The sequence below is a fragment of the Molossus molossus genome, unplaced genomic scaffold (assembly GCF_014108415.1).
Source record: "Molossus molossus isolate mMolMol1 unplaced genomic scaffold, mMolMol1.p scaffold_m16_p_15, whole genome shotgun sequence".
Classification (NCBI taxonomy): domain Eukaryota; kingdom Metazoa; phylum Chordata; class Mammalia; order Chiroptera; family Molossidae; genus Molossus; species Molossus molossus.
The window spans coordinates 64,420,726-64,433,929 of record NW_023425350.1 but is presented as its reverse complement, the minus strand read 5'-3'; the positions used below and the strand labels follow the sequence as shown (position 1 = coordinate 64,433,929).

The 13,204-nt window shown below is 39.5% G+C and overlaps 1 protein-coding gene across 1 annotated transcript in view; it reads right to left on the bottom strand.

The window, feature by feature from the left end:
• DNAH6 (dynein axonemal heavy chain 6) overlaps positions 1–13,204 on the bottom strand; it is a 237,689-nt gene that overhangs the window by 38,015 nt on the left and 186,470 nt on the right. Inside the window, exons 63-64 of the mRNA XM_036262769.1 lie at positions 9,495–9,630; positions 4,690–4,859 (exon numbers count right to left, since the gene is read on the bottom strand). Coding sequence (XP_036118662.1) covers positions 4,690–4,859; positions 9,495–9,630 — 306 coding nt within the window. The remainder of the gene's footprint in view (positions 1–4,689; positions 4,860–9,494; positions 9,631–13,204) is intronic.

Here is a 13,204-nt window from a genome sequence, read left to right as displayed (position 1 = left end):
TTGAACCAGCGACCTCTTGGTGCATGGGTCGACACTCAACCACTGAGCCACACCGGCGAGCCTCACTGATTCTTTAAATGTGAAGATAGAGATGGAAGATCAAGGAACATGAAAAATCAAGGAAACATGACACCAACAATGAAACACAATAATTTCCCAGTAATAGACATTTGTAATTTTCTATTTAAAGAGTTTAAAATTTTGGTTTTAAGGAAGATCAATAAGCTACAAGAAAACACAGAAAGACAATGAAACAAATCATGAAAAAAAATACATCAACAAAATGAGAAGTTAGAGAGATAAAAAAAGATAAAAATGAATGAAATGAAAAATGCAATACAGAGTACCAATAGCAGTGCCAGGCTGAGACAGGATCTAGAACAGAATCTAATGGGGATGAGTCAGTATCAGAGCTTGAGGAACAAGATTCTACAGAGGCCACCACACAAGCCCAGCTGGCATCAGCGGCTGAAATCGATGAAGAACCAGTCAGTAAAGCCAAAGAAAACCAGAGTAGAAAGAAGGCATGGAAAGCTATGTTTAGACCAGGTCTTGGACAGGTTACCAGGGTTACTAGGGCCACTGTCTGGAAATCTAAGAATATCCTCCTTCTTTGTCATCACAAGACCAAATGTCTATAAGAGTCCAGTTTCAAATACCTACATAGTTTTTGGGGAAGCCAAGATTGAGGATGTATCTTAGCAAGCACAACTAGCAGCTGCTGAAAATTCGAAGTTCAAGGTGAGGCTGTCTCAAACATTCAAGAAAACACACAGACTCCAACTGTACAAGAGGAGAGTGAAGAGGAAGAAGTTGATGAAACAGGTGGAAGTTATGGACATAGAATTGGCCACGTCAAGCAAACGTGTAGAGAGCAAAGGCCATCGGAGCCCTGAAGAACAGCAGTAATGACATTGTAAATGCTGTTATGGAATTAACGATGCAATCATCTAAAAATGAGGAACTGTTTTTGGTGTTTCAAAAGAGTAACTGCAACTTGGTTTAAAATTTGAACTGTTTCTATTATTAATAAAGTTATGGCTTCTTGCGGGATCAAAAGAACAGATCAAAGATACAAATTAAGAGATGAAACTTTATAACTCTTACAAGAGAAAACAGGACTAAATCTTCATGAACTCAGGTTAGGCAATGGCTTCTTAGATGTGACACCAAAATCATGAGCAACAAAAGAAAAAAAGTAAGTGGGCATCATCAAAATAAAAAACAAAACAAAACACTTCTGTGCTTCAAAGGACACTGTCAAGAAAGTAAAAGGACAACCGTAGAAGAGTAGGACATTTCTCCAAATCATCTATCTGATAAGGGACTTGTATCTAGAGTATATAAAGAACATTCAAATACATAATAAAAAGATATAACCCAATAGAAAATGTTAAAGGAGTTGAACAGACAGTTCTACAAATAGCCAGCAAGTATAAGAAAAGATGCTCAGCCCGACCAGCATGGCTCAATGGTTGAGCATCGACTCATGCACCAAGAGGTTGCCAGTTCAATTCCTGGTCAGGTTGTGGGCCGGATCCCCAGTTGGGGGTGTATAGGAGGCAGCCAATCAATGTTCTCTCTTATCGATGTTTCTCTCTCCCTCTCCCACACTCCCTCTAAAATAAAAATATATATATATTAAAAAATAAATAAATAAAAATAGAAAAGGTGCTCATCATAATTAGTCATTAGGGAAATGCAAATCAAAACTACTAGAATGGTTGTTAAAAAACAAACAAGCAGGTAATAAAAATCGCTAGTAAAGTCATGGAGAAATTGGAACCTTCATACACTGCTGGTGGGAAAGTGAAATGTTGACCTAGCAATTCTTCTAGGTGTATACCAAAGGGAAATGCAAACATATGTCCACACAAATATTTGTACACAAATGTTTATGGTGGTATATTTACAATAGCCAAAAGGCGGAAACAACCAAAATGTCCACCAACTGATGAATAGAAAAACAAAATGTGGCATATCCATAACAAGAGAATATTATTCAGCAGTAAAAAGGAATCAAGAACTGACACTTGATACAACATGGATGAACCTTCAGATCAGTAGGTTAACCAAAACACAGACCTGAAAGACCATGTATCGTATGATTCCATTTGTATGAAATGGCCAGGACAGGCAAATCCACGGGGACAGAAAGGACATGAGTGGCAGCCAGGGCTGCTGCTGAGAGGAGCAGTGGGGTGGTGGCTGGTTCTGGACGTGTAATGAAAATGCTCTAGAACTGCACAAGTCTGTGAAAGTACTAAAATCCATTGAAATAAGCACCTTAAATGGGTGAGTTGTATGATACGTGAATTATACTTCAATAAAGCTGTTAAAAAAATCTCTTGCCCTGGCCAGGTGGCTCAACTGGTTGGAGTGCCATTCCATACACCAAAAGGTTGCAGGTTCGATTCTCAGTCAGGGCACATACCTAGGTTGCTAGTTTGATCCCCAGTCGGGGTGTGTATGGGGGGCAACTGGTAGATGTTTCTTTCTCACATCGATGTTTCTCTCTCTCTCTCTCTCTCTCTCTACAAATCAGTAAAAACATATCCAGTGAGGAGTAAAAATAAAAACTCTTGAGGGTCTTTTCTATACATGGTCAGAAAATATATCTGTGACAGCTAATTATGGTACTATGACCACCACAGTACCATAACCACACCTAAGTTAACAATAATTCCTTAATACCATCAAATAACTAGTCAGTGTTCAACTTTCCCTAATTAAATTATAACTACCTCTAGGTGTATGTTTAAATACAGTATGTTTCAATCAGTATCTTAATAAAGTTAATAGAGAGGTTGATTGATTTAAGTCTAATCTATACGTTTTGTCCTTCATCTCCTCTTTCTCCTTGCAAAACAAACAAAAACAAAACAAAAAAAATATGTTGATGAAATCAGATTGTATGTCTTGCAAAATTTCTCCTAGTCTAGAATTTTTTAGCCTCAATTTCTTAATAATCTTTAAAATCCCTCCTTCTTTGGGGCTCTTGTCATTTAGTCATCCTTGCATTTCTGTCAGCATGCAGCCGGGGAGCCACTGTCCATGGTCACTGAAGGCTCTTCATCTGGCTCAAAGCCTTCCTGTCCATTACACGTCTGTGCCAGTGAATTATCAGCTGTGCCCAGGCATTGTCTTGCCACCATCTGAGGTGACACAACCCAGGTTCAGGGTCCAGGTGGCCATCCAGCATTCTGACCTCACAGTTCTTTGACCTTTAACTGCAATGCACATCATGTGATCCTTTCCTCAGTCACCCACACTAATGTGTAGCCCCAGGACATTATCATCCCTTGGAACTGCTCATTAAAAATCTTAACTTTGACCACAACCTCTCCTATTCTCCAGCAGTGCTACACCTCTAGCCCACAGTAGCTCAAGCTTTATCCCTTTCTCCCAGTCTGCATGTCCTTCCTTAGATCTCTTTCTCTTTCCAGAATAACTTTACCAACAGTCTGAATGGTCTTGTATCCTCTATTCTCCTATTGCAGTCAACCATAGCTCAGGTCAACCTCACAGCTTATTTTCTATGTTCACACAGAGATGGCAGAAAATCCTATCACATAACATCAGTACCTGCCACCTATGCGTTAGCTTCCCCAGTTGGTTCTCTCTCTCATTTCTCAGCCTCTATCTTTCTCCAGTGCCTCTGGACACTCATTCCCAGAATTCGCAGCAGGTAAGAGAACTTTTATTTCCAGTGATATTGGGGATCATATCTGTGTATATATAAAAACTAGAACTGTCTGCCATGCTCTATTCATTGATAACCTTTCCTCTATTTAAACTCCTTCCTCCTTGGTTTCCACGTCACCTTTTAGTCCTGTTATTCTTCTTGCCCCGACTGCTCCTTCTCATGGGCTCCTCATCCTTTGTTCCTGCGCTTTGAAAATCGGTGCTCCTCAGGGTTTCATCCATTGCCCACCTGTTCTCTTTTATTCTCTTATTTGTTGTTCCTCTGCAATTTCAACAACTCCCGTGGTTTTACTTTCCAACTCAGTGCTGATGATTTTCAAATCTCTATTTCTAACTATGTTTCTCTCTCAAGTTTCCTACCCATATATTGATTGGTTTGCAGGCCGCCACCTACTCTGATAGGGGCAGGCACTGCAGACTCAGTGATGTCTGTCTCCGACACATGTCTGCTGTCATGAGTGCTTAGCCGTTGCTATAGCTGTGCCCTCTGGCACCCACGCAGACACTGGGAGCTGCGGCAGGTGCTTCATCGCGTGCCCCTCTGTCGGGTCAATCTGCTATCTCTTTCCTAGTCCAGGCTGCCATCACTCCTTACATAGATAGACCACTTCAGCGGTCTTCAAACTAGTGTTGGCGACCACGGTTTTTTTCCTCTTCAGATGCCTTCTTCCCAGTGCTGCCAAGATCTGAAAGGCCCATCAGTTGCCTGCACGTGTCCTCCGGCAGAGACCACAAGTTCCCAGCAGTGCCCACTGGGATGGCGGGGTTTCGGGAGGGCTCTCCAGCCTTTTTCTTTCATCATTTTCTGCATAAATTGTTATGTTCTTAAACACACAGGATCTCTGTTTCTTAGGCTCACCTCCCAAACTTGGCTATTGTTGCTCTCTGAACATAAATCTAATCAGTTCATGGATCATAACGGGCCGGTGAGCTTCAGTAGAGATAGTTATAACACAGCCCTTTAGTTTAAACAAAAGAACTTACCTTTTCTTCTTTACAACATTTAATAAGGATTAGCTTATTGAAAGAGCTCAATTCTGAGAGCCATGAAGTGTAGCTTGTGGCCTTGTTCTTCTGCACTGTGAATTGCATGTCTTCCTCCAGATTCAGATAGTCTTCCCATTCCAGTGGGTTAATGTAAGTCTCAAAAGATCCTGGAAACAGAATTTAAAAAGATGACTTCATTAGAGTTGTTTTCACTTTGAAATTAAATGAATATATTTGATAATTTAAAAAATCTCTAGATTTGCCATCAATTTTTTCTACAAATATAAATATATTCATCTCCCCCTACCCAGCCTAATTAAAGAGCAAAGAATTTAAAATTGGATCAGGAAAAAAAAAATTCAACAGAAAACCACTTACAAAAAGCAAAGCTAAACAGATAATAGGTTTAAAAAAAAAGGATGCATAGAATTATATTAGTCAAATGTGAACAAAAAAGAAAAATTGAAGTGGTCAGAGTAACATTAGATAAATTAGAATTCAAGGCAAATATAATTAAATGGGACAAATCAGGTCAGTTATATTAAAATACACACCTCATAATAAAAACACAACCAAATGAACCTATATGTTCCAGACAATAGCATAAGGATACATTGGTCACTGCTGGAGGTAGAGGAAAAAGCAGAAAACAAATAACTGTGGTAGGAAATAATACCCATTATCAGTGTGTGACAGATGAAGCAAACAGAAAATTCTGGCCTGCATCATTTGAACACTCTAAATCGACAGAGATACAACTATATGCCTTGGTAAGTATACTTCATTGCTCCTCCTCTCTGATGAATAGTTATAAGAAGTGGGCTTGCATTTCACACGAGGGTTAGGATCCTAGGCAGCCCTTACAAAGGTGATAACATGCAGTAAGAATTAGCGTTGACATTCCCGTAGGTTCAGGGTTCAATGTGCTGGGAGCCTCTCCGTAAGCCAACACAACAGTGATGATACAGGTTCCTCGGGTGAGCCCTCATTCTCCAGCTGGTCTGCTGGGCCCCTTCGCTGCGGGCCTGACAACAGCAACGGAGAACGGTTGACGGAAATGCAGTGGCACGTAGACCGTGGCCCTGCAGTAGTGTGCACCTCGGCCAGACTTCTACCTGGAACACACACGCCAGCGCGTGAGACCACAGCGCCCAGCACGCCACGGTGCTCTTTGGTGGAAGGTGGCTGCATTATTCTGAAAACCAGGTGATAGAATAATTTATTCCAAAGGGACTGCTCTTCTCTTGAGGTTATTGTATAATAATTAGGGCTTTGGCTAGTAAGACAGCATATTTTAAATAATAACTCAACGAATAGGACATGAAACACTTAGTGACCATCTTGTCCTTTGGACAAGGACAAAAGATGAAGGCAATTAGGAAGCTTCCGTGGGTAAGAATGACCTTGGAATTTAGTCAACTTCGCCTGCAAAGATCGAAAGCTCACCTTCAGAGCATGAGCCATCCTATCACACGCGTGCAAACCTTCACAGCCCCGTAGGGTTTCTGGAATAACTCTTGAAATTTTAAAAATGAAAGCAGGAAAAGTTTTAAATTGCTGAACTTTTACAGCAATTAAAAGTTTGACAGGGACAATGCAGTGCTTTCCGTTCAAACATGGTGAGTTGTTCTCAGAGTTACTTTGCCTTTCAGCCTCTACCTCTTCTCTGTTTCTTTGCCTCTTTGTGTATGAGGCTCCATCTAGTCCTTTCTGCTGTGGGTCTGTTTGTAAATGTCCATCTCTAGGCTTCTCCTCTGAATGCTTTTCTTCATGTCTCCTACCTGTGCTGCTGCCTATCCTGTTTAACTGGTCCACGATATAGAAACATAATTTCTATTTGATGTCGTTGTTGAAGAACATTCAATTTTTTGTAGTCTTTACTCAGAAATCAAAGAAGCAGATTAGGACCCCAGAAATTCTGGTCCATGTAGACTTTAAATCACCACAATTGCTGGGTGTACTCAGTTAAATAAGTATTCATATTAGAAGTGTAAAAGTAAGTACTAAAAATAGAAATAGAACATCAAAGCACTAGGGGGGAAATAAAAAGAATATGGACAATATATCAATGCAGAAAAAAAGAAAAAAAATTGAAGCAAAGAAAAAGCCCCCCCCCCCCCCCAAATAAGAAGTAAGTCCAACTAGATCAGGGTTTCCTAGCCTCAGTCCTACTGGCATTTTGGGCCGAGTGGTTATTTGTTGTGGAGGGTTGTTTTGAGCCTTGTAGGATGTTTCGCCACATCCCTGATCTCTAGCTATTAGATGTTACTAGCACCACCCCACTGTGATGAACAACAATGTCCTCAGATGCTGCCTAATATCCCCTGGGGGATAAAATCTTCCCTGGTTGAGAGCCACCAAAATAGATCAATAACCATATTAAATATAATTGAATTAAAACTTATCTGTTAAAAAAGAGGGACTCTCACACTGCTTAAAGCAGTGGTTCTCAACCCTCCTAATGCCACGACCCTTTAATACAGTTCCTCATGTTGTGGTGACCCCTAACCATAAAATTATTTTTGTTGCTACTTCATAACTGTAATTTTGCTACTGTGATTCTGAATTGCCATCAGAAACATGTGTTTTCAGATGGTCTTAGGTGACCCCTGTGAAAGGGTCGTTTGACCCCCCCAAAGGGGTCACAACCCACAGGTTGAGAGCTGCTGGCTTAAAGCAGTAACATTCCACTAAAGATACACCAAAAACATGATGATGATGATGATATAAGAGTTGGAAATGAAGAGTGTATATGTATAAGCAACAGACAGGGACAATACTACGGTGAAAGCATAGGGGAGGGGGTGGGAGTGAGGTGGAGGGGGTCAATGGGGGGAAAAAGAAGGACAACTGTAATACTTTCAACAATAGAGATAAATTTTAAAAAAGAAAATGAAGAGTGTAGAATATAAAGAGGGAAGAATGCTAACCTAGGAATACCTGCTGTAATAATGTTAACATTAAAAAATATATTTCAAGGCAAAAAGCACTATTTAGAATAAAGAATAATATTATTTAATAAAAAAGGAACAATTTAGCCCAGCTGGTGTGGCTCAGTGGTTGAGTGTCGACCTATGCACCAAGAGGTTGCCAGTTCGATTCCCGGTCAGGGCACATGTCCAGGTTGTGGGCCCGATCCCCAGTGGGGGGCATGCAGGAGGCGGCCAGTCTGTGTTCTCTCTCATCGATGTTTCTGTCTCTCTCCCCCTCTCCCTTCCTCTCTCTCTAAAATCAATAAAGAAAAAAATACTTTTTTAAAAAAGGGAACAATTTACTAGGAATATAATAATTCTAAATCTATTTGTACTTAAGAGCATAGTTTCACAAAATATAATGGAAAAAATTACAAAGAGAAGTTGTCAGTCATAGTGATATACCTTAGTATACCTTCCTAGAAATGGACAGATCAGGTATAAAAAACACTGGCAAAATAAACACAATACGTTTTGAAAGACCTTGAGGACATTATGGTATGTGAAATGTCAGCCAGAGATAGACAAATACCATATGATCTCACTTATATGGAATCTACAAAAACCCAAACCAAAACAACCCCCCTCCTCCCAAGCTCACAGATACAGAGACCAGATTGGTTGTTGCCTGCGGAGGGGGTGGATGAGTGGGCAAAATGGGTGAAGGGAATCAAAAGGTATAAACTTACAGTTATAAAATAAGTAAATCCTGGGGATGTAATGTACAGCATGGTGACTATAGTTGATCATACTGTATTGTATATTTGAAAGTTGCTAAGAGTAAATCTTAAAAGTTCTCATCACATGAAAAAGTTCTGTAACTGTGCATGCTGATGGATGTTAACTTACAGAGTCTTGCATCCAAGAACTGTCACATATGGAACATTTTACATAAACTAAAGTCTAAATAGATGACAAAGAATCAATTTATGCAGACTATGAATATAATTTTTTTTTTTAATCCTCACCTGAGGATATATATATTTTTCTATTTATTTTCAGATAGAGTGGGAGGGAGGAAGAGAGGGACAGAGAGAGAGAAAGAGAAACATAAACGTGAAAGGGACACATCGACTGGTTTCCTCCCTCATGGCCCAACCAGGGCTGAGGACCAAACTGCAACCCAGGTATGTGCCCTTGACCGATATTAAACCTGTGACTCATTGGACCACAGGCCAATGCTCTAATTGCTGAGCCAAACCAGCCGGGGCTATAATTTCTATAGTATAATTAAATTATTAACAAAAAGATAGTCCCAAAACATCCTAAATGCTTTTGAATTCATGCTTTTAGAATTGAAAGGGCTACATATGAAAAGTTGTTGGGAAAAGTTAATGTAGAATGTTATAATCAGAACAGTCATTACCTCTGGGGAAGAGGGTAAGGGGCCTGTGAAGGAGTAGAAGGGGATTCTGGGAGGCTGGGACTGTTCTAGTTCTTGATTTTGGGGTAGTGGCTCATAAGTATAATCATTTTTTGATAATTAGTCAAGTTGTACAATTTTGATTTTGTGCACTTTTTTGTATGCATATTATCCTTCAATACAAAATGTTTTTTTTTTTTTAAACTCTGGGATGCAGCTAAAGTAATACTTAGAGGTAAATGTATATACCCTTAAAATGGATATAATAGTAAACATGAAATATTAAAAATGTATGGGCTAAGCATGCGACTCAAGAAATTGGGAGAATAAGTAATTCATAATTTTCTAACAGTGAAGAGATTTCCTAGTGAAAAATACTGATACTGCAGAAAAGGTTAAAGGAGACATTAAAATTGGGATAGACGAGCCTATTTACAACTCTGTAGCAGATCTTTTTGCCACATTACCTAAACGTATGGAAAGAGGATACAACAATATATCTTGTGTAAGTCCTGTGAAAACTGGAAATGATTCTTCTAAGTCACAGCATGCAAACCACATGGGAGTAGACAGCCAGGGAACCTCAGGCTTAGGTGGGCGTTCCTGTGATAAGACAGAAAGAAAATGAGTAACAATTGACAAAGACAACCACAAAATATGCTTTCACCTTGTCTAAGTGAAAAATCAAGCTCTAAGAGCATGTTAAAAGTAACCATTTACTTAAGATGAGTACTAAGATATGGTGAAATAGAAATGACGTGGAATCAATTCTACCTGTACTCCTTTGCACAGAAGTGCAGCCGATGACGCCTTCAGGTGGACATTGCACAAAGCAGCTGTTAAGTCTCCTTCCCGTCTGTTCTCCAACACACCACACCAGTCTCTCCCCACCCCCAAGTATTCTTATGGACAAGGAGTTTTTTCTTCTTCTGGCGATCTAATCTCTAAATCAGATTTCCAGATGTTCTCACCTCTGGGAGATGGGGAAAGCTGAGTAGGAGACCAATATCAGTAGCAAGACAAGTGGCAGTCTTATTCTAACTGGGTTGAGTGTGTGTCTAAGCATTTCATATATTCCTAGAAATTTCTGGGAACAGTAATATGCCATCTGGGAGTATTCCATGAAGCACTTTCATGTGAGTAAACAGTTTTAAAAAAGGCAGAAACAGCTATGATTGTAGACTGAAACTAGTTCTTCAAAAATTTCATGAATATTTGCCTGAAGTTCTATACTTCATTTATTTTTTTATTTATTAATTTGTTTTTGTTCCAGATGTGTCTCATTTTTTCCCCATTGACACCCTCCTCCCTTCCCCCCTGCCCCATCCCCAGCTTTGGTGTCTATGTTCATTGGTCATGCATACATGCATGTAAGTTCTGTGGTTTATTTCTTCTCCCCCCAAGCCCCCTCCTCTGAGGCTTGTCAGTCTGTACCCCACCTCTATGTCTCTGGGTTAATTTTGTTCAGCAGATTGTTTAGTTCATTATATTCCACAAATAAGTGAGATCATGTGATATTTGTCTTTCTCTGCTTGGCTTGTTTCGCTTAGCATAATACTCTCCAGGCCCTTCCATGCCATCACAAAGGATGAGATCATTCTTTCCTTCACCTGCATAGTACTCCATTGTGTAAATGTACCACAGCTTTTTAATCCACTCATCTACTGATGGACACTTGGGTTGTTTCCAGATCTTAGCTATTGTACATAGTGCTGCTATGAACATAGGGGTACATATATTCTTTCTAATTGGTGTTTCAGGTTTCTTAGGGTATATTCCTAGAAGTGGGATCACTGGGTCAAATGGAAGTTCAATTTTTAACTTTTTGAGGTAACACCATAGTGTTTTCCACAGTGGCTGCACCAGTCTGCATTCCCACCAGCAGTGTACTAGAGTCCCCTTTTCTCCACACCCTCGCCAACACTTGTTGTTTGATGATTTGTTGATGGCGGTCATTCTGACAGGTGTGAGGTGATACCTAATAGTTGTTTTAATTTGCATCTCGCTGATGATTAGTGATGATGAGCATTTCTTCATATGTCTCTTGGCCATTTGTATGTCCTTTTTGGAGAGGTATCTATTTAGGTCCTCTGCCCTCTATCCTTATTTAAAAACAGCTTCATTGAGATTCAATTCATACACTATTGCCATTCACCCATTTAAAGCAAACAGTCTAGCCCTGGCCGGTTTTGCTCAGTGGTTAGAGCATTGACCCACAGACCGAAGAGTCCTGGGTTCGGTTCCCGTGAAGGGCACGTAACTCAGTTGCAGTTTGTCCCTGACCCCAGTTGGGATCGTGTGGGTGGCAGCCAGTTGATGTGTCTCTCTCACATTGATGTTTCTCTCTTTTCCCCCCTCTCTCCCTCCTGCTCTATCTGAAGATGAAAGAAAAAAAAAATGTCCTCAGGTGAGGATAAAAAAAATAAAAAGAAAAAGAAATAAAGCATACAGTCTAATGTATTTTAGTAAATTCACAGATATGTACAACCATTGCCACAGTCAACTTCTTTCTTTTTTTCTTTTAATCCTCACCTGAGGATATTTTTTCATTTTTATTCAGATAGAGTGGGAAGGAGAGATAGAGATAGAGATAGAGAGCGAGAGAGAGAGAGAGAGAGAGAGAGAGACATCGATGTGAGAGGGACACATTGAGTGGCTGCCTCCCGCACGACCTCAATCAGGGCTGGGGACTAATTGCAACCAAGGTACATGCCCTTAACTGGATTCGAACCAGCAACTCATTGCTCTGCGGGCTGATGCTCTAACCACTGAACAAACCCAGCCAGGTCAATTTTAGAACACTGTCCTTCTTCAAGTCTCCCCCAGGTACCCTTTAGCTATTACCCTCCTGTCTGCCCATGTCCTCAGCTCTAAACAGCTGCCTCACTGCTCCCTGTCTCTGTAGACTTGTCTATTCTGGACACTTCATATAAATCAAATTTTATAATATCTAATATTATGTGACTGATTTCTTTCACTGAACTTAATGTTTTCAAAGTTTAGTCACGTTTCAAGGTTGTAGTATGTATTAGTGCTTCGTTCTTCTTTATAATTACATAATATTCCATTGTATGCTATAGCACCTGCCATTTATTCGCTCATCAGTTGATGGACATTTGGCTGTTTCTACCTTTTGGCTGCTATGAGTAATGTTGCTATGAATATTCATGCCTGAGTTTTTGTGTGGACATGTTATCTTTTCTCTTTAGTATACACCTAGGAGTGGAATTGCTGCATCATATGGTACTTCTATGTTTAACTGAGGAGCTACCAGATCGTTTTTCGAAGGAGCTGCCCCATTTTTGCTCTCACCAGCAGTTTATGAGAGTTTTAATCTCTCCACATCTTCATCAACACTTATTATTATCTGTCTTTTTTGATAATAGTCATTCAAGTGGGTATAAAGTGATATTTCCTTGTGGTTTTGATTTGCATTTTCCTGATGAATAATAATGTCCAGCATCTTTTCATGTGCTTAGGTATATCTTCCTTGGAGAAATATCTTCTCAGGTCCTTTCTCTATTTTTAAATTGTGTCATTTGTCTTTTTATTATGAAGTTGTAAAAAGTCTTTATATAGTCTAGATACAAATTCTTTATCAGATACGATTTGCAAATATTTTCTCCCATTCTGTGGGTTGTCTTTTTATTTTCTTGATAGTGTTACTTAAAACAAAAACATGATTTTTTTCTTAGGAAGTCAAATTTATTTCTTTTTTTTGGTCATGCTTTTGGTATCGGTTCTATTGTGAAATCTGTGATCATTAAAATTTACTCCTATGTTTTCTATTAAGAGTTTTAGGTCTTCTTCTTGAATTTTTTGAAATAGTTTGAGGAGAATGGGTATTAGTTCTTCTTTGAATGTTCAGTAAAATTCCCCCGTGAAGCTGTAGGGTCTGGGCTTTTGTTTGCTGAGAGAGTCTTGATTACATCTTCAATTTCTTTTGTTGTTATTGGTCTGTTCAAGTTTTCTATCTTTTTCCAGTTCAGTTTTGGGAGACTACGTGTTTCTAGAAATTTGTCCATTTCGCTTAGATTGTTGAATTTGTTGCCGTATAATTGTTCATAATATTTGTTAACAATCCTTTGTATTTCTGTGGTGTCAGTTATTATTGCTCCTCTTTCATTTCTGATTTTGTGTATTTGGGTTCTCTCCCTTTGTTTCTTGGTGAGTCTAG